At 38.8% G+C, this 23,169-nt stretch overlaps 1 protein-coding gene across 1 annotated transcript in view; it reads right to left on the bottom strand.

Moving 5' to 3' along the window:
* PPM1H (protein phosphatase, Mg2+/Mn2+ dependent 1H) overlaps nt 1–23,169 on the bottom strand; it is a 317,942-nt gene that overhangs the window by 198,889 nt on the left and 95,884 nt on the right. The window contains exon 2 of the mRNA XM_036760023.1: nt 3,732–3,900. Coding sequence (XP_036615918.1) covers nt 3,732–3,900 — 169 coding nt within the window. The remainder of the gene's footprint in view (nt 1–3,731; nt 3,901–23,169) is intronic.

Raw genomic sequence — 23,169 nt, 5'->3', positions numbered from 1 at the left:
TGCTTCCCAAGTCCCTGGCTCACACAGTGGGAGGAATCTAGCAGCAGATCAGAGTGGGAGTGCAAGGAGTACTTTGTGGGCACAAAGGCAGGCAATCTTGCTGTGCCCTGCTTGCATCTGCATTGCGGTCCTGGTTGGCGGTTCTTGGGGGAGGAGGAGCACTGCGGTGACAGAGCCTGGGCTGACAGTGGAGTAGAAGTACCTCTGAAAACAGCAGTGCTTGGAGCCTAAAACTTGGGACAAAGTACTCTATACTCTACAAGCAGTCACACCCCAACGAAAAACTCAAGGGTCAAGTAGTTGGTTGGGAACATGAACAGGCACCGAAAACGAACTCAGACTCAAACTCAAACTCTAGATTCTTTTTTTGGTGACAAAGAAGATCAAAACATATAGCCAAAAGAAGTCAACAAAGTCAAAGAGCCTCCAAGAAAAATAGGAATTGGGCTCAGGCCATGGAAGGGCTCAAAAATGATTTGGAAAAGCAAGTAAGAGAAGTAGAGGAAAAAATGGGAAGAGAAATGAGAGTGATGCAAGAAAACCATGAAAAACGAATCAACAACTTGCTAAAGGAGACCCAAAAAAAACACTGAAGAAAATAACACCTTAAAGAAAAGACTAACCCAAATGTCAAAGGAGCTCCAAAAAGCCAATGAGGAGAAGAATGCCTTGAAAGGCAGAATTACCCAAATGGAAAAAGGAGGTCCAAAAGATCACTGAAGAAAATACCTCCTTAAAATTAGATTGGAGCAAGTGGAAGCTAGTGACTTTAGGAGAAATCAAAATATTATAAAACAGAACCAAAGGAGTGAAAAAGTGGAAGACAATGTGAAATATCTCACTGGAAAAACCACTGACCTGGAAAACAGATCCAGGAGAGATAATTTAAAAATTATTGGACTCTCTGAAAGCCATGATCAAAAAAAGTACCTAGACATCATCTTTCAAGAAATTATCAAGGAGAACTGCCCTGATATTCTAGAACCAGAGGGTAAGACAGAAATTGAAAGAATCCACTGACTGCCTCTTGAAAAAGATCCCAAAAAGAAAACTCCTAGGAATATTGTCACCACATTCCAGAGTTCCCAGGTCAAGGAGGAAATACTGCAAGCAGCCAGAAAGAAACAATTTGAATATTGTGGAAACACAATCAGGATAACACAAGATCTAATAGCTTCTACATTAAGGGATCAAAAAGCTTGGAATATGATATTGCAGCGGTCAAAGGAGCTAGGATTAAAACCAAGAATCACCTACCCAGCAAAACTGAGTATCATTCTCCAAGGCAAAATATGGATTTTCAATAAAATAACGGACTTTCAAGCTTTCTCAGTGAAAAGACCAAAGCTGAATAGAAAATCTGACTTTCAAACACAAGAATCAAGAGGAACATGAAAAGGTAAACAAGAAAGAGAAATCATAAGGAACCTACTGAAGTTGAACTGTTTTGTTTACATTCCTACATGGAAAGATGATGTATGTAATTCATGATACCTTTCTCAGTATTAGGGTAGTTGAAGGGAATATACATATATATAGACAGAGGGCACGGGGTGAGTTGAATATGAAGGGATGATATCTAAAAAATGAAATAAATTTAAGGGGTGAGAGAGGAATATATTGAGAAAGGGAGAGATAGAATGGGGCAAATTAACTCACATAAAAAAGGCAAGAAAAAGCAGTTCATTGGAAGGGAAGAGGGCGGACCTGAGTTCAAATCCAGACTCAGACATCTGCCATATTTATCAGCTGTGAGACTTTGGGCAAGTCACTTAATCCCAATTGCCCTGCTTTCCTCCCTCCAAAAAAAACAACAACAAAAACCAAAGGGTTAATGATAAAACATGCTGCCCATCTGTGAGAGGACTTTTAGAATAAAGAATGAGACAAATGATTTTTGTACATGGCCAATGTGGACGTTTGTTTTGATTGACTGTGCATGTTTAAGATGAGTTTGTTTTTCTGGTGTTTTCAATTGGGAAGGAGAGTTGGGGTGGGAGAATAAGGTGGCAGATTTTGGCTGATGAAAAAAATAAAATATTTTTTTAAAAAAGTATAAATTAATTTTGGTAGTATTATAATTTTTATTACATTGGCACAGGCTCTCCATAAGCACTGAATATTCTACCAATTATTTAAATTGTTCTCTATTTCCTTAAGGAGCCCTTTGGAATTGAATCTCTATGATTCTTTGTGTGCTTTGGTAGGTCGATCTCTAGATATTTTATGCATTTTGTAGTTTTCCTGGAATAGGATTTTCTTTTCTATTATTGCTTCCTGTGTTTTGTTATTATAATATAGAAAATAAGAAATTTGATTTTTGAAGATTTATTTTTGTAGCCTGCAACTTGCTGAAGCCATTATCTCAATTGATATCTTTGCTAAACCCCTAGGATTTCCCAACCATCATATCATCAGCAAATGGGGATTGTTTATCTCCTCTTTACCTATCTTTATACTTTTAATTTCTTTTACTTGTCTTATTGCTATTGCTAGCATTTCCAAAACCACATCAAATAACAGTGAGGAGACTGGGCGCTCTTACTTCATTCCCAGAATGAACTTTTTGCTTATTGAAAAAGGTTCTTCTGTATCCCTGTTACACATGATGGTTACTTTGGTTTTAGATCAATGCTTTATATGATATTTTAAAAGGTCCTTCTATGCCTATACTTTGTAGGGTTTTTAGGATAAAAGAGTGTTATATTTTGTCAAAGGTTCTTTTCTGCATCTACTGAGATAATCATGTGGTTTTGGATGTTTTGGTTTTTAAATATAATTAAGTACGCTGACTGATTTTCCTAATGTTGGACCATTCCTGCATCGCTTGCATAAATCACACTTGGTCATAATGAATGATTTCTTGGAGTCTTTACTAATACTCACTGCCCAATCTTAGACTGAAGGGCATTGTGTAACCTTGGCTTTCTGTGCTCTTGATCCTACCTGGCCTCTCTGAGACAGAGATCAGTAATACTCCATCCTAGATCACCTGCCCCACTTCTTCCTCTCTCAATGTCATTCAATTCCAGTACTGATTTATAGCAACCATTCCCTTTTTGCATTTTAATCTCGTCACCACATAATCCAGGACATAAGAGTGAACTTTCTGATGGTTATTTTCAAGGGAAAGAACACTTACAGAAATAATTACAGTCCAGATAATCGTGATCTGGAATACAGATTGTTTTTTGTAATATATAAAAGGGGATCAAAAATAATTCTACCCAAATCTAGTGAGATGATTTGCAAGTCTCTTGTCTTTTATTAAGTCAGATATTAAAGGGATTTGTAAAAATAATGGTGCAAAACAACATTACTCTTCTAAATTTTTTTGCTTTAGAAAATATAATTATCTTTCATAAAAATTTGTTTATGTTAGTATATAATGTTTTTATGATTATTTTAGTTGAAGGAATATTTTTAAAATTCACCAGTTTTCATTTCTAATATAGTAAATGTTGACAAGCATAAAACCCATAAACAAATGTTCTTTGAGGTTCTCAATAATTTTTAAGAGTTAAAGGAATCCTGAGATAAAAAGTCTGAAAAGCCCTCCATCTACATTCTCCCCTTGGTACTCCACACACCATATATTCAGTTTGGCCCTTTCATCTTAAACCCTTCAGGAAAAAAGCTAAGCTAGTTTCTTAAGAGCCCACTCTGCTCAGGCACTGTGCAAAAGAGTATCTGACTTAAGCGAATACCAAGATTAAAAGGGATTCTCTTACAGAATTCTCCTTTAGTTGCAGCCCTTCCCCATTTGGAAGAGAGGACCTTCGCTTTGCAGATGAATTTCTGTTTGGAGTTGAGGTAATGACTCCAGGCTTCTTCTTCACAGATAGCACCTCACAACTGGCCTGATCTTCATTGTGCGTGCTCTTTCCTGCATTGATCACTCTGAAAAAAAAAGGAAAAAAAAAAGCCAGTTGAACAAATGGTTTTACTAGGAATTCACAGCCCCCTCTAAATGAAGCATTCAATGTGATTCCAATCTACCAAAATGCTTTCTGCCAAAAAAGAAAAAAAAAGCATAGAAACATCTCTTCCCCTACATTGTATTTTTGTACTCTGGAATGAGAAAATTCCAGGGCCTTCCCATGGTACCATACAAATTATGTATGATGTGTATGATATGACTGACATCTGCTAAAAGAGATACCTAAGAGATGAGATCAATAGCCCTGATTCATTCTAGTCCAAACCAGGGAGACAGATGATCATTCTTTTAAGGTTAACTTGGTACCTGAGATTTTTTTTTTTTTCAATTACTTGAAGATGGATAGATTGGCTCAGGGAATTCTCTCTGTCTAGTTCCTCCAAGTGATTAAAGATGAGACCACCATTAATTCTACCTCCTACACTACAAGTCAGTAAAATATAGCCTACTCTAAGACCCAGGGGGAACACACAACCATATGCTATCGCTGAAATGCTGTACATCACACACAAGACTAAGTAAAATTGGCATTTACTCTTTCCAAAGCACTTTCACACGATCCTCTTTTACCGTCATCTGGGGCAATGCTTTACACTTTGCCATGAGCCATTCTATTTGGAACACTGGCATGTTGATGCTGCCATACTCCTAATACTTAAGTGGGGCTCAGCCCAGCCACTCATCATGAAAATGATTCCTTATCTTTCAATTGTCTTATTCTAAAATCAGCCTGGACTTAGATAATAAACTGACACCAACAGTTACGCCAAGGAAAAGGCATCCCTTCCCTCAACAGGAATGGGTACAGAGATAGATGTAAGGACAGAAAAAGGTCTTGTGGGATTTTTTTTGGTGGGGGAGGGTTGCACTTAAATAGGAAGAATCAGTGGAAGACCAATTTAATGGCCTATGTCTAATATATACTATACAATGTATAACGTCTCCTAACATTTTGCACGAACCAAACAATGGCTCTTTTTATAAGCATTAATTTACTTCAAAAGGTGGCTGTTGTCCTTTGTGCTCCAGGAAAACCAAAATAAATCATTATTTTGGGGTCCAGGTACAGCATGTCTGACTTCAAAAGTCATAACTAGATATATTTACTATAATATTAAATTAAATTACCCCTCCCAAATAAGAAGTGATATTTAGAGAAAGCATGGTTTGGTGGGACGTGACAGATGGGGTTTTTTTGCTGGCGAATCATCCTGGAAGAAGCCAGAAGTTCATCGCTAACATAAACTTCCTTACTAGGGTTTGTAAAAGGGATGACAAGACCAAGTATATACCCAGAGACCAGGCCTAACTAGCAAAATCTCTAAGGCTGTTCTTTTGAGAAAAGATGGGGAGATGTGGGCTGATAAGTAGTAAAATTAGGTAGATTTGGACAGCTGAATCAAAAGAATGAACCTTAATGGTACTATATAAAAGAGCAAGGAAGTCAGTAGTGAAGGGCTCAAAGGCTCTGAGGCCATTGGTTCTACACTATTTAAAACACTTGATAAAGGGCATAGATGGCATAAAACTGAGAAGGTCTGCTAACACACTGGGTGACAGAACACAAAAAAATCTTTACAGATCAGAACAGTGGGCTGAACTGAAAAAAGTAAAATATAATAAGGATTAATACAAAATCTTATATTCAGGTTAAAAACCACAACAACTTCACAAGTATAAGACAGTGGAGTCATGGTTAGACAACAGTTCCCCGGAAGAAGATATGGAGGTTTTCATATATTACAACATATATTTGAAAAAATAATGTAAGGAAGCTCAGTGGGTAGAGCATTGGGCCTAGAGGCAAGAAGACCCGAGTTCAAACCCGGCCTAAAACACTTGATAGCGATGCGACCCTGGGCAAGTCACTTAACCTCTGCTTGCCTCAGTTTCCTCATCCCTAAAACATGATAATAGTTCTACCTCATAACACACGTACTTTTGCAAACCTGAAAGGGTGACATAAATGTGCTAGCTACTATTAGTGTAACGGGGTAAGTAAAAAAGTAAAGTAAGCATCCAGGAAGTGACCACCCTGCTCTAACTTGCCTTTCTCATCTGGAGGGAGTATTTTGTTCTGGAAGCTTGTGAAACCACATTCTAGGATGCTGATAACATATCTTACATCATATGCCACAACAAAAGCTCTAAACCCTTATGTGACCATAATAAAAAGTCATGTATTAAGCCAACATGAGGAGAAAGAAAGGTGATATTTTTCACTATTATGGGGGAAGAGCTCTTGACCATAAAAATATAAAATAGGCAATTCTGATTACAGCAAAAAAGATTTTGCAAAAGTAATATTAACGTAGGTAGAATTAGAAGGGAAACAGTTACTAGGGAGAAAATACTGGCAGCAAATTTCTCTGACAAAGGTCTGAATCCAAGATGTGCCTGGAATTGATACAAATACTTAAGGACAAGAGCCATTCCCAAGTGTCGATGGTTTTTCAAAAAAAGAAATGAAAGTTTATCACACTATATTAAAAATATTCCAATTCGCTAATAATGACAAGTTAAATGCAAATTGAAATGACTGGCAGAAAGGAAGTTCTGGAGGGACTGTGGGAGGGCAGGACACAAATTCACTTCTGGTGGAGCAGTGAATCGGTTAAATCATTCTGGGAAACAATTTAAAATTACACCCAAAAGTCACTAAATTATTCATACCCTCTGACGCAGCTATGATACCATTACTAGGCATATACTACAAAGAGATGAAAGATACAAAGTACTCATATGAACAAATATATTGACAGCACCTTTTTTGTTGTTGTTGCTGTAGCAGAGATCTGGAAACAAGTAGGTGCCCCTCTACTGGGAAACCATGGTACGTGAATGTAATAGGATGTTATATCAAAGGAAATGACAAAAGGCAAGGAGTCAGGGAAACTTGGGAAGGTTTGTACAAAGTCATATAGAGTGAAGCAAAATAAAAATAATCTATGCAATATCTACAACCGGAGAAAGGAAACCAACTTTGAAAGACTTTCAAACTCTGATCATGGCAGTGACCAATTTTAATTTAAGAAGAAGATAAAAAGCATGCCTCTCACCTTTTGGTAGAGACTTGATGCACAGATCTACAGGATAAGACGTATATTTTCACAAACAACCAATGTGTTGATACATTTTGTACTTATTACTACACTTATTTGTTGTAAGAGAGTTTTCATCTGGTTGGAGGTGGAAGGAATTATATGGAGGAGAGTTGGGTATTGATAGTGATAGTTGAGAAAAAAAAAGAAAAAAGTCAATGAAACATTTTTAAAAATCCAAAGAAAAGAGAAAAAAAGTTAATAAAGGGCCATGATTATGTAGGATAATTTTGCTCCTAATTTAAATTTAATTTTATTTAAAATTTAATATAATTAAATATCTCCTTTAGAATTATACATTCTAAAATATGTAATATTTTATATGATTGCAGATGTAAGTTATACTGGATTGCTTACTATGGGGGTGAAGAACGGGAGGGACAGATAGAATTTGGAACTCAAAACATCAAAAGAAATTGTTACAAACTGGCTTAACATGTAATTGGGGAAAATATTATCTGAAAAATTATACATTCTAGAGATTCACAGTTTCATATATAATCTTTTTTCTGTTCTTGGAATACTGAGATATTTGTTCATATTTGTTATCTGTCAAATTTTACAATTTTTAAAAAATAATTTATAAAAGATCAATGTTGGTAACCTGGAACTTTCAGGGGAGGGCAATCATAGTCCCTGCCACAATGTCAATCAGATGAAAAAACTAGAATATGCAGTACAGAGGATCCCAGGATCTCCTGTCTCACACTTGCCCCACTAACTCAACAATTGCTCTAGCAGAAAAGCCAGTGACAGCAGGTAAATACTGCTTTAGTTCTCAGTTAAATAAAAAGGAAAAGCTCTATAGTAAAGAGAGGCAGCATGGCATCTCATAACAACATTGGACTAGAATCCAAGATACCTGGAATCCTTAGGGTACATCATGAACAACCTGTGGGACCCTAGGTAAATCACACCTCCTCTAGGTTTTGGTTTGCTCATCTATACAATGAAGTCTCTTCTACCTGCAAAGTCCCATATTTTGAAGTCAATCAGTATTGATTAAGCACCTACTAAGCACTGGGGATACAAAAAGACGTAAAAGATAGCCCCTGCCCTCAAGGAGTTTACAGTCTCATGGGTCTTTAAAAGCATGCCCACCAACTGGTGAGTGGCTAAAAACAAGCTGTGACACAAGAACAAAATGTAATAGTACTGCATTCTCAAATGACATAAAGAATTTAGAGAAGTGTGATGGGAAGGGTGTGAACTGATTCAGAGAGAAGCAAGCAGAACCAGGATAACAATAGGTACAATAAGTGTAACAACGGAAATAGAAGGAATGAAAACCCCTCCAAACTGAATCCTGTTCTAATGATAGACCAAATTTGGCCCTGAAGAGAAAATAATCAATTAACAAGCATTTATTAAGCATCCATCCATTGTAAGCTAAATGCTAGTGACACAAAGACACAAGTAATATAGTCTCTGCTCTCCAGAAGCTTACATTTGATTGGGAGAAACAACATGTATGCATATAAAGAGACACCAAAAAAAAAATATGCAAAGGAAATACAAGGTAACTTTAGGGGAGGGGGTTAGAGAGAAGTATTAGCATATCTAGGAATATCAAGAAAGGCCTAGTCTAGGAACTGGTACTTCCCCGGAGCTTTGAAAAAAGCTAGAGAGTCTATGAGGCAGAGATGAAGGAGGGCATGCCAGGCAAAGGCCAACAGATAGTTCAGTGCATAGAACTGTAGGCCTGGACTTATGAAGACCTGAGTTCAAGTACTTCCTCATAAAATTTTACTAGCTGTGTGACCGCCAGCAAGGTACTAAACTTGTGATTGCCTCAGTTTCCTCAATTATAAAATAAAGATAATATAGAACCCATCTCCCAGGGTTGTGTAATGGGAAGACATTTGAAAAGCGTTTAGCAAAGTGCCTGGCACATAGTAAGCACTTAATAAATGCCTGTTTCCATCCTTCCTCCCCTCCTTTGCTTCTTTCCTTCTTCCCTCTCTTCCTTCTCTCTTCTTTCCTCCCTTCCTTCCTTTCCTTCCTCTGTCCTTTCCTTTTTTCTTTCATTTCTCTTTTCCTTCCTTTCTCCCTCTGCTTTTTACTTCCTTTCGTCCTTTGTCCCTCCTTTCTTTCCTTTGTCTCTCATTTTCTTCTTTCATCCCTTTCCTTCCTTCATCCCTCCTTTCCTTCTTTGCTTTGTCCCTCCATTCCTTCCTCCCTTTTTTCTTCCTTCTTTCTTTCCTTCTCCCCTCCCCCTCCCTTCTTCCTTTCCATCCTCTCTCTCTCACTTCCCTCCTTCCTGCCAGGCATAAGGGACAGCCTGTGGAAACGCATGAAGATGGGAGGTTGTAGCCAGAATGGGCTTTGTTTTCTTTGAATGACTCAGCTTACCTCATTGAGCTTCCCTGGACGCTGGGGCTTGCTCTTCCGGGGCAGGACCAGACAACTTCCTGTGTGAGGAGTCATGGGGCTGGCTGAGGGGAGGTGTTAATGTCTATGCTAGGGGGAGGGGCCAACTCAGGAACCAATCGGCCCTGGTCATTCGGGCGGAGCTTGATGATGTCAAAAACCCTATAAGAGGGGAGAGGACAGCTTGAAGAGCTCTCTCCTCCTTTTCCGGTTGGAGCCAGCGACAGTTACAACGACCGTTACAGAGGCAGTTACGACAGTTACATCGTCAGTTACAGTTGCAGCTTCAGTTACAGACACAGACACAGCTGAGGCAGGAGCTGCCAGTAGCAGAGCTGACCTACGGGAGGAAGCTGAACAAAGACTTCAGTCCAGTGGGTAATCTTATTACCATAAAGGGGGAAACATGATTTTGCTTTACGCAATCATGTTTCTCTGTAGCCTCCTGGTTACTCTTTCAAGGCGTACTTATTGGGCCTGGAAGATTTGGATCAACATATCAAAATGGGGCTTCTGGTTCATGGGTTGGTTACTGTGGAGCCTAAATAAATGTTTTGATTCTTCTGCCTTCTACTTTGAGAGTTTCTTATATCCGGCGATTCCGAACCTTTCAGACATGTTTATGATCCTCTTTGAGATTATAAACTCTGCCCTCCTGATACATTTGGCGTCACGAACAGGATCGCTAGGTATAAGATCTCTATTTAGAAGCAGAACAATTTCAGAGGAAGAGATGAATATCCCAGGATGGGAGGATCCATTTTATTCCTCCCTAGCAAAAGAATTGGCTAAAAAAGCTGGACCCTGTGAAAACTGGGAACCAAGGCTACGGAGAGGAGATCCTAGGGATTTGGAAAAGTGTTTACGAGAAGTTGGGATTCAGTCAGGAGCTAAGGTATGGGTAAAACGGAAGCCAGATGATATTCCAAAGGCTGCAGAAGTTATAGCCCATGGGAAGGACAACACTGTAACAGTTGTCTATTCAGGGGAAAATAATTACCAAATCGTACCCCTGAACCATATATTTTACCGTGAATAGGTTATAATAATAGATTCACAGACTATTCTTTTTGTCCTTTGTTTTGGCTAACCTTGTTGCTAGTTTTGTTTCCTTCAGGCTTAAGCACCCTGCACTTTCCGGTGACTGCCTAAGCATGTAGCATTCTTGGAATTCCTGCCAGCTCGTTAAAGAAATGACCTCTGGAATGGGACTTTTTGGGGGCAGGGCCATCTCTACATCCAATTTCAGCATGAAGAAGCTATGGAAAATGAGACCTTCACCCCTCACCCCAAGATTTTGAGCCCCAATCGTTCAAGGGGGGTGGAAATGATGATAGTGTTCTGTTTACTTATTTTGTGTTATCCTTGCTGTGTTGTTTTATTGTTATGATATTATTGATCCTATGTAATGGATACAAGGATTTAGGGGTGGACATTTGAATTATTAATAATTATTTTGGGGATGATTGATTGAAGAGATTATCTTGCTGGGATCTAGGGGTGGATCACATTTGAATCGTTAACCAATGTTTGGGAATGTCACTGAATGATATGTTTTGCTTTATAATGAATGATATGTTTTAGTTTCCTTTGTAATTGGATCACAATGTATGTTCTAGGATACATGGCTGATTAGATTATGTATCCTATAACAAGGGGTGGAGTGTAGCCAGAATGGGCTTTGTTTTCTTTGAATGACTCAGCTTACCTCATTGAGCTTCCCTGGACGCTGGGGCTTGCTCTTCCGGGGCAGGACCAGACAACTTCCTGTGTGAGGAGTCATGGGGCTGGCTGAGGGGAGGTGTTAATGTCTATGCTAGGGGGAGGGGCCAACTCAGGAACCAATCGGCCCTGGTCATTCGGGCGGAGCTTGATGATGTCAAAAACCCTATAAGAGGGGAGAGGACAGCTTGAAGAGCTCTCTCCTCCTTTTCCGGTTGGAGCCAGCGACAGTTACAACGACCGTTACAGAGGCAGTTACGACAGTTACATCGTCAGTTACAGTTGCAGCTTCAGTTACAGACACAGACACAGCTGAGGCAGGAGCTGCCAGTAGCAGAGCTGACCTACGGGAGGAAGCTGAACAAAGACTTCAGTCCAGTGGGTAATCTTATTACCATAAAGGGGGAAACATGATTTTGCTTTACGCAATCATGTTTCTCTGTAGCCTCCTGGTTACTCTTTCAAGGCGTACTTATTGGGCCTGGAAGATTTGGATCAACATATCAAAATGGGGCTTCTGGTTCATGGGTTGGTTACTGTGGAGCCTAAATAAATGTTTTGATTCTTCTGCCTTCTACTTTGAGAGTTTCTTATATCCGGCGATTCCGAACCTTTCAGACATGTTTATGATCCTCTTTGAGATTATAAACTCTGCCCTCCTGATACAGAGGTGGGACATCCTGTGTGAAGGATTATAAGCCAGTTTACTGGGGGTGAAAGTGAATAATGTGTGATAAGCCTGGGAAAGTAGGATGGGGCTATACTGCAGAGGGTCCCCTTGGAACACAGACAAAAGCTGGGGCTGTTTGCTTAGGAAGCCAGAGCACTCCACCTATTCAGACACACAAGGAGGGTTTGCTGGATGGCATAGACTGACGCTGAGGTTGTTCAGGAAAAGGACAGTGAAGGCTGAACTTCCCTTCCCTCCTTCCCCCATTCCTTCGGTCAACAAGCATTTCCTACACAATATCCCTCTATATAATTCCTGATTTTGCTTCATATAAAATTATGACCAATCACATGTACTGTGATTCAAGACCCTTATTGTGAACTGATGGATTTCAGGGGAAGAAGCCAGGGAATAGCTCGGAATGCAAACAACTAAGCAAGGCGGGGGTTTGGACCTTAGCCTAAACTTTAAAATACTGTTTTTTCCCTTGAAACAAAACCTCAGCTCAGAAATGTATTTTTGTACCGACAAGTTAATAAATAATATGAGCTAATGTTCTGAACTGCTAACATTTTCAGCAATTATGTGGCAGGTGAACAGGTGTTATCTTGTTTCGTTTCATAATTTCATCCCATACCTACCTATGCGCAAGGGATGGGCTAGGTGCTGCAGTTATAAAGATGAAATGAAAGCCCTCCCTTGAATGGGAAAAAAGGTACTTTCTCTTGCTTCTTTGAATATTATGTGTGTAAAACACTGCCTGTTGTCAGCTGATGTGGTGGTTAATTTTGCTGAACTGCTTCTCCTGCCATCTTCCTTTTTTTATTCTTTGTTATAAAGGCTGGCTCACTGAATGTAGAAAAAGTGAGGGGCACAATTAGAAATTAACCTCTGTCTGCTTCAGATTTCTCAACTGTAAAGTGGGGATCACAACACTGTTGAAAGGAAAATTCTTCCTTTGGGGCGGTCACCCTAATGATTAACAAGGCAAAACTCAGGACAAAGAGAATTAAGAGGTTTTTATTTTAAGTAAGTCAAGGTAGCAACATTTTGACAGGCTCATCACTGAGGATCAGCAATTGCTTCAAGATGGGGACAGTTTTTATAGGTAACTTTGTGACAATCCAGATGGGTCCACCTCAGCAGAAAAGGTTGGGCCCTTGCAACTCAGTTTGTCTCCAAGGTAGTAAAAAGGTGACATTTTGCAAGTAGGGGAACTTGACATAGAGAAGGTAATATAAAAGCTGCAGACTTGGTGTCATCTTCCCCACCACAACTTCCTCCCACACTGGTTCATAATCAGGGCTGGGAATAATGAGTAACTGAGTCAATATAACTTTCAACAATTGCACCTACTCCCAGGACTGTTGTGAATATGAAATAACAATATCTGTAAAGTGCTTAGCACAATGTGCATAGTAAGCACTTAATAAATGCTTCTTATCTTCCTTGCCCAATAAAATAAAAAAGAAAAAGAACAGAAGCTCTTGGATTTTAATTCTTACCCTTCTTTTTCTTATTTTCATATTATGTTTATATAATCTGTATCCTATATTGTGCAGCACACACACACACACACACACACACACACACACACACACGTCATCATTATTGTTGCTAACCTGCATCACCAATAACCAAAAAGAATAATATAATCCTGTACTACCAGCTGTCTCAATAGTCTCTGAAGGCCAGGGACTGGTACTATAAAAAGGATTGTGTGTATTCAGCTGAAAGAGAGACCAAACAGAACAGGAAATCTCAGATTATACGATGCATTACAGAATCTTCTCAAAGGAAACCAGCCTGTGGGACAAGGCAAGGCTCTTCTCATTTCAATCAGGGAACAATGGCCAGCTTTTTCCACTAATAAGAGCTCTGAGAGTAACAACTGAAAAAGTGATACCTACTAGAGATGATTTCCAGAGCAACAGGTTTTAAATGAATTTATTTTTGCAGGGGAAGGGAAAAAGCAAAGATCAGTTTCTCTCCATCTAGTGGCAGAAGGACAGGTACCTAATAAAAGCTCACTGGACTGAATTGAGTAATGGCCCATCTAGTCTTACTCCCTTAATTTATAGGGGAAAAATGGCTGAAAGTAGTTACAAGGTTATACAGTTAGTGAATGGCAGAGCCAAGCTCTGAATCCAGAACCTCTTGACTCCAAAACCATTTACTAAAATGTACTGTCTCATCTGTAATACCATAGTCATTACGGTGGTCCTTTTCCTGCCTCAAAAAAATAAGACATCTGCTGGATGCGGGATAGGCGGGAAGGCTAGTAATTTAAAACCAATCACACTGCTTGATACATCTCATTCACACTAACACAAGCCTGTGGTATAAAGACACCAAAAAAAGCAGACCGTGATGACTGCAGCTTCAAAGTTAGACCACAACAGTGACTAAACTCAATGTGGCCAAACTTGTCGTTAAGGACAAGTGTGGCCTGTATGGGGACCCTGATCAAACTATTCAAAGAGACAGATGGGCCAGCGCAAGTGGAAAGAGGGCAAATGCTACCCTGCATCCTGACCTTCATGAAGGCCCTAAAACAAAAACAGGTTCATCTCATTGTTCAGATGTAATACTTTACTTTGGAGATCAGTTCAAGTGCTCCTAAAATATCTTTCCTCATTTCCCAACTTTCTAGTGCTTTCTCCTTCCTCAAATTATCTCCTATTTACATTGCTCTGTACCTCATAAGAACATAAAGTGTCTGAGGGCAGAAAATGGCATTTTTCTTTGTATTACCAGGCCCTTGGTGGGGGGGGGGGGGTGTCAAGGTATAATTGATTTCACTGATATGCCAAATGCCCTCCACCAATTAAGAAATTTGTCATGTGGGGCAGCTAGGTATTGCAGTGGATAAAGCACTAGCTCTGGAGTCAGAAGGACCTAAGTTCAAATGTGACCTCAGACACTTATTAGCTGTCTGACCCTCGGCAAGTCGCTTAACCTAGGAGGAAGGAAGGGAGGGAGGGAGGGAAGGAAGAAGGGAGGAAGGGAGGAAGGAAGGAAGGGAGGGAGGAAGGAAGGAAGGAAGGAAGAAGTTGCTATGTATTGAGAATTGAAGGTGTGGGGGAAGAGGACAACTAAGAGGTTATTTGCTATTATGTTTCAGGAACAGGGCTTGCACATAGGATTTCTTGAATCTAGGTCCAAGTCTCTACTAAGTTATCTTGATTTTCATTTGCCTTCCACAGAGTAGACACTTAAAAAATGTGTGTTGGGTTAAAACAAATTATTCTAATTTTTCTTCTCAAATTATTCTAATTTTTCAACTGCAAGCAACATTTCTAGTCTTTTTTATCCATATAGCCCCAATAGGAGAAACAAACAAACAGATTTCTTTAAATTTGCTTTGCTTTACTTTACCCAAACAGTATTCCTTTGCTGAAAAGGCACATTCTTTGCTTTGCCCAATGTAAGTGAAGCAAATCCGTTCGACATCCTATCTCCAGAGCAACAGGGCACCATGGTGTGAGAAGATTCAACAGCTCATTTAGCTCCAATCACATTTTTTATAAAACTTTCAGTAGCATATATGGGATGGTTCTTTAGTTAACATCTGGACCCCTACTCCCACCTGCTGTTTACAAGGATTCCTTATGCTTTCACATCAATTACTGTTAGTACCACTGTGGGACAGATGAATAAGCAGGAGAATACAAGCCAAGAATTTCAAACTTAACAGTAGCTGTAATATCCACATTTCCAATAAATAAAAAACCCTACATGTTGGTGGCCTCCACGTACTACATTTTTCAGTTCACTGAAAACATTAAGAACATTTTGTTTAAAATGAAACTGAAAACAAAGTACATGCTCATTGATTAGGGAACAGCTAAAGAAACTAATACATAAATGTCAGAGAATTTTACTATAAACATGATGAATATAGGGAAGCATGAACTGATTTACATGAACTGATGCAAAATGAGGGAGAGCCACAGACAAGGACTACCACAATGTCAAGTGTTGCAAAATTAAAAAGAATAAGCTTGGCAGCAAAGGAAATATAAGAATACATTTCCCCAGCTCCCACTTCCACACCTTTGAAGACAAGGGGGTACACACAGGTGTGGAACGCTGAGTAGAGCATTAGACTTTTTCAACGTGCTGACTGGTTTTCCTGAAAGTTTTTTTTCTTTTTCAATTAAAAAAAATCCTTGTTATGAAGCATGGGCTTTCTGGGAAGAGAGAATGAGTGGGAGGAGGAAGGGAGAGGGGGAGAGGGAGGAGAGGGAGAGGGAGAGAACTAGGATTCCCTCCTATTCCCTCTAAAACATAGGTTAGGCTAGTTTTCCCCACAAGGTGACATAACTGTCCTAAGGATTTGATTGGCCCAAGGGTCCAAAGGCCTTCTTTGACACAGCTCCCTGATGGCTTCTGTGTATGATGAAGTGGCTTCCAGGTTACATAAGAGAATTAAAAGACTTATTCACAAGGAGTTGGGGTACTTCACACTAGGCTGACATCCCAAGGCTCAACATCCTACCACGTCCTGCTTGATAAACTAATTGGAATTCCACAGGGAGATAGGGGAACTAGTCTAACCCAGTTGAGTGAGGTGTCCTAATTTGAGTCATCTTTTGTATGTTAGAGCTAAGTAAACCTCCTTTTGTTAACTGTTAAATGGCCTACAAGTGTCTCTTTCCAACAGTGAAGCCTTATTCAATCCTTAAACCACATTAAAAAGATCAATAAAAATCTACTTAAAATAAAGGGAAAAATTCAATTTCCAGAACCAATTTCATCTACCTGAGTAAAAGATCTGTCATGGAAAGAATAAAGACAAATCTCTTTATCTACAGAAATCTTAACATAGCACATGAGAGTAGATTCTAGTCTTTGTCTTCCAAGTTAAGTAGCTATGTGACCTTGGGCAAGTCACTTCTCCCCTGGGCCTCAATTTCTTCTTCTGTAAAATTAGTAGACTGGCCTAAATGACTTTTCTCTAAGGTTAAATATTACATTCTTGTATTCTATGATTCTGAATATCTACTATGTGCAAAGCACCAAGTGGAGGGGAAGGGGAAAGGGAAGCGAATAACTATCCATCTACCTATATCACCTACTATGTGTCAGGCGCTGTGTTAAGGGGTTTATAAATATTATCAACAACTCTGCACTATTATTACACTAATTTTACAGATGAGGAAACTGAGGGAAACAGGTTAAGTGACTTGCCCAGGGTTACACAGCTAGTAAGTGTCTGAGGCCACATGCCTCCAGCTAGGTTCAGGATAAGAGTATGGTTACTATATTGAAGAATTAAAATTTACTTGGGAATTCAAGACAAAGAGTGACTTACGTGTCAAATGATACATTCTAGTGTTCTAGTATTTCTGATATCCATGGCCAGTTTAATTTAATTTACAAATGTGGCAAACATACCATCTACGCCTTCGTCTAAATCACTTATAAAACGGTTAAACAGTAGGGGTTAGGGACAGATCCTGGGGCACTGCAGGGAGACTTTCTGCTAAGTTGACACTGATCCATTCAATTAATTATTGCTCCTTGGGCCTGATCTCAAAACCTAACTGTACTAACATCCAGTTTACATTCTGACATATTGTCTACAAGAATAGTATGAGAATTTTTGTCAGATGCTTTGCTAAAATCCATGCCTGTGGCTTTCTCCTAATATACTAGTCTCATAGCCTTGTCAAAGAAGACATATGTTGCTGTTCAGTCATGTCTGACTCTTCATGACCTCCTGGACTACAGTATCCATTGAGTTTTCTTGGCAAAGATATTGGAGTGGTTTGCCATTTCCTTCTCCAGTGGATTAAGACAAACAAAGGTTAAATGACTTGCCCAGTAAGTGTCGGGGGCTGGATCTGAACTCAGATCTTCCTGACTCCAGGCCCAACATGCTCTATCCACTGAGCCACCAAGCTGACTCAAGTCATGCTGACTTTTAATGCTCACCACTTCCTTATGTAATCTGACACATTCTAGAATTTTTCCAGAAGACAAAGACCTAAGGTTTAAAGGATCCATCTTTGGAAATTAGGACAGTATATGCCCCATTCCTAATCCCATGGTTTTTCAAAGATCAATAATGATGGTGTCAACCTTAAACAGAAGTTTGGTCTAAGAGACCAAACAGAATCAGGCTGTATATGTACTATTTATTCTCTTTTAGCCAGAGAATCATGCATGCATGGGAAGTCAGAATAATTTTGAACTCAAAGAAAGACAATTTGAAGAGGAACTTTTATACCCTTAGAGCAAGCTCCCTCTTCGTCCCTGACTCAGGATGCCTATGTCAGCCAAAATTATAGTCTCCATATGAGTTAACCACAGACATGGAAATAACATAATAGGAATGCTATAATAGGATAAGATCTATAAAGCAATAAGATAAAGGAGATGTCCAGTGGGCCTGGTCCTTGTCAAAAGAGTGTTCCCAGTCAGCAAACTCCAGAAGGAGAGCTTTGGGTTCACTCAAAGAGCATGCAAAACATGTCTGCTGAGCGAACCAGGGTGCTGCTTCGGACCAGTTAGTCCAGTTTTGGGCCCTCTTCAGGGCTGAAACAATCCTCAATGACAAAACAATCACATTTACCAGTCCTTCTAGTATTTTGGAAAGCAGTTCATGCAGGCCAGGTGGGTGATCAATTCAACCAGGTATACGCTAACAAGACATTAGTTTGGATTATAATTCTCCGTTAATTATTGCTGTTCTAGCCTTCCCCACTATGGAAATCATTCTCCTTTGGTTTATAAGATAGAAGCAAAATAAGATTTAAGTCATTTGGACCTTCTCTTTCAGGTGTGAGCGGGATATTTCCACACTCCAACTCCACCGAATGCAACAAGGTATTCTTATGCCCGGATATTTTTATGAGGTATCCTTGACTAAGTTACAAAATCAAATGGGCATGAACAATTCCTAGACGGCTCTACAGGTTCTACTGAATCAAAGGCATAAACTAGTTAAAAAATGTAATTCATCAAGCTGAGAGTTAAGTACTTCCAGTACTTAAGTACTCTGTACTAAGTAACTTGAGTACTTTGAGCACATTAGGATTAGTTAAAAGAATTGGATATACCTCTGATCCCTATGTAGATCAGAGGGGATTCCAACACAGGGATTCTAGCTACTGCTTCCAGAGAGTCTTAAGAAGGCAGATCCTTTGTACCTGTAGGAGGGTAGGGGCTGGAATATACTAAGGGGGAATGTAACAATCCCTCCCCCACTTACCCTCAGATATTTACTAGCTTGTATGTCCCTGGGCAAGTCACTTAACCTCTATTTGCTTCCATTTTCTTATTTCAGAAATGGGGATAATAATAGAACATACCTTGCAGGGCTGTTGTGAGGATCAATGAGATAATAATTGTAAAGAGCTTACCTTGGTGTCTAGCACACAGCGCTACATAAGCATTTTTGTTGTTGTTGAGGCATTTCAGTCACATCTAACTCTCCATGACCTCATTTGGGGTTTTCTTGGCAGATACTGGAGTAGTTTGCCATTTCCTTCTCCAGCTCATCTGACAAATTAGAAAACTAAGGCAAACAGGGTGAAGTTACTTGCCCAGGATCATACAGCTGGTAAGTGCCTGAAGCCTAATTTGAACTCAGGTCTCCTGACTCCAGGCTCAGTGTTCTATATACTGCACAGCCTAGCTGCCCCATATAAATGCTGGCTATCATTATTTATTATTATTATTATCCTCCATGAACTATGTCACTAGGGAAAAAATTTGGTACTGGATAAGAAACAATGAGATTGATCAGTGGAAAAAATTAGGTACATAATATACAGAAGCAAATGAGCATAGTAACTTAGCATTTAATAAACTCATAAGATCCCAGCTATTGGGGTGAACACACACTATTCAACAAAAATTGTTGGGTAAACTAGAAAGCAGACTGGCAGAAACCAGGTATAGACTAACATCTCATACCATATAACAAGCTACAGTCGAAATGGGTATATGATTTATAGACAAAGAGTGAGATAATAAGCAAATTAGTGGAACATGGAAGAAATTACCTGTGAAATTTATGGATAGGGGAAAAATTCATGACCAAACAAAACCAATGAAGTTCTAGAAGAAAAGTAGGAAACTGAGAAAAAAAATCTTTGCTGCAAGATTCTCTAATGAAAGTTTCATTTCTAAGATATATATAACATGATTAATATATTTTATTAAACACAATATATTTATAAATACAAATCACCTATAAACAATATAATTAATAATAATATATAATTTTATATAACATAATACTGTGATTGTACACACATACATACACATAAATGAAGGTAAAACTGAGTCAAATTTACAAGAAAAGAGCAAATGATAAGTGGTCTAAGGATATGGATAGGCAGTTTTCAGAGAAAGAAATCCAAACCATTATCATGAGAAAATGCTCTAAATCACTAATAAGTAGAAAAATAAAAATTTAAACAACTCTGAGGTACTACCTCACACCTATCAGATTGGCTAAGATGACAAAAAAAAAAAGGAAAATGACAAAGGTTGGTGGGGCTGTGGGAAAACAGGTACACTAATGAATTATTGGCAATGCTGTGAACTAATCCAACCTTTTTGGAAAGGAATTTAGAACTATGCTCAAACTAAACTAGGAATACCTTTTGACCTAGCAATACCACTACTAGATCTATATCCCAAACAGATCAAAGAAAAAAAAGAAAAGGAACCAAATATACAAAAATACTTATAGCAGTTCTTTGTGGGGGAAAATAACTGGAAATTGGGAGGAGGATGTCCATCAATTGGGGAAAGGTTGAACAAGTTACAATATATGAATGTGATGGAATACTAATGTGATGTGAGAAATTATGAAGGAGTTTCAGTAAAGTCTGAGAAGGCTTGTATAAACTGATACAGACTGAAGTGAGCAGAAGAGAAGAATTTGTATAACAGCAATACGGTGAAAATAAACCAACTATGAAAAGACTTAGAGGTGGCACAGTATATTGAGCACTGAGCCTGAAGTTGCAAAGACCTCAGTTCAAATTTGGCCTCAGACACTTATTAGCTGTGTGATCCTGGGCAAGTCACTTAACTTCTGCCTCAGTTTCCTCAACTGTAAAACAGGGATAATAGCACCTACTTCGCAGGGCTGTTGTGAAGATTGAATGATGTATTTGTAAAATGCACTGCATACTGCCTGGATCACAGCGGGCCCTTCCCCTACTAAGTGATCAACACATTGACCAGACACATTTTCCAAAGGACTCAAGATCCAACATGCTATCCTCCTCCAGACAGAGAGGGAGACGTATTCAGAATACAAACTAGAAAGATACAGTCTGTCCTCCATGTTCATCAGGGTAACATTCCTAGAAAACAGCACAAAAGTAAAACACAAGAATGTTGATACATTGTACCTGTGGAAAATAGAGTGTTAGAGTCCTGCAACCACCAAAACTGTAATCTTTTGCTAGAGACTGCTGAAAATACTAATTTTAACCCAGCTTATTAGCCCACTATTCCCTAAACTGATTTATCTGCTATGCCATGCTCCCCCCTCCCCCAGGTGGACAGATATCTCCACTTCAGCCCTTTCCAACTCCCTTTTTATACACTGTTTTTGCCCATTAGAATTTAAGCTCCTTGAGGGCAGGGGCTATCTTCTGCTTGTATTTCTATTTCTAGCACTTCACACTGTGTCTGACACACGCTAAGTGCTTAAAAAACATCTTTTCTAAACTACACAATCTTGTGATCCCGGTATTGATGACAATTTTATTGCAGTATGATTTGTGTTTAGAATTTCTGCCCTTAAAAAATATTTATAATTTCTCTGAGTCCTAATCTACTTTTATAAAGGTTCTATGTGATAATGAGGTATAAAAAGGTTCTATGTGATAATGAGGTATGTTTATATAATGGTCTTGTTCAGAGGACCCCGTGAGACTTGCACACAACATTCTGGGGGCATAACTGCAACACAAAACTTGAATTTTAAAGAAAAACAATGAAAATATACAAGGAATATTCCAGGAGCTCTGTTCTACAATAATAGGGTGAACAAGACCAGTGAAGTACCTACTAGGAGGATACCAGCTGCTCCACAAACTTGCACATCTCTCTTTTTTGTCTATCGCACATAGCCACAAAAATGCATGGCTGCCAACATCACAGTGAAAATGCAGTGACTAATAAAATCATGCAAATGCTTTAAGTTAAACAACAATGTTGAGGACTGACTGTATTTTCTTCTCTCTCTCTTGGCAAGGCTGTGATCATTTGTTTGCATGACTACACATATTTGTAATGGGTTTTGTTTTTCTTGCCTTCAGAATGGATGGGGAGCCTGAAGGGTAAAGGACAGAATTCAGAACTAAAAATAAAATTAAATTGAAACACAAAAAAAACCCCACACCATTATTCTGAGAACGGCTATATAAGCTTCAAACAGCCAAGGGGGTATGTGACGCATAACAAACATTAAGAACCATTGGTGTATTTAAGTGAATAGGAAAAGTCTTTGGATGAAATCTCTCTGCAAAGGGTCTAACAGAAACATAGTGAATCAATAGAAATACATGTGACATCCTGACTCAGGAAGACTGGAGTAAAATCCTGACTCAAATACTAACAGCTTTGTAACCTTGGGCAAGTCACTTAACCTCTCTGCCTGCTTCAGCTTCCCTACTGCTAAAATGAAGATAATAACAGTGCCTATGTCCCATGGTGGTTGTGGAGATCAAATGCAGTAATATTTGTAAAGCGCTTTGTAAATCATAATGCATTAAATGTTAGCTTTATGATAATGATAATCACATTACTGGATAATTATGTAATTATTATATAATTAAAATAATTTTATTGTTACACAGTAACTGTAATAATTTGTTATAATAAAGCTGATATTTGCTGTTGGTATTATTATTATTATTATTATTATTATATTATTATTATTATTATTATTACCACCAAGCCCTGGAGAAGAGTAGAAAAAATGTATTTCCCTCCCTCCACTGTAGAAATGGGGGGACTAGGCTTTGGAATGCTACATACACTGTCAGATGCAGCTTAAGTGTGGGTTGGTTTTGCTCTGTTAGAAGGAAATGCTCACTGGGTATGTGAGATGGACAAAATTATATTTGGAAATGAGTATGATAGAAAAACAAAAGAGACTGATTCAAAAAGAAAGGCAGTAATTCAGTAAGTACCTTTCCACTGGCATTAAAATAAGGAGGTGGGTCAAGGGTTTTGGTCATTTGTTTTCAATAATGAAACCATTAGACAAGGTTGACCTCTACCAACTAAAGAATCAGGAAATGACTTACCTCCCAACCAAGGTGGCCAACTTAAATCTGCTATGAAAAAGGAACATGAAGCCAAATTATTTTGGGTTTCTTTTCCCC

Source organism: Trichosurus vulpecula, chromosome 5 (assembly GCF_011100635.1).
Source record: "Trichosurus vulpecula isolate mTriVul1 chromosome 5, mTriVul1.pri, whole genome shotgun sequence".
NCBI classification, from domain to species: domain Eukaryota; kingdom Metazoa; phylum Chordata; class Mammalia; order Diprotodontia; family Phalangeridae; genus Trichosurus; species Trichosurus vulpecula.
This window is presented reverse-complemented; position numbering and strand designations above follow the sequence as displayed.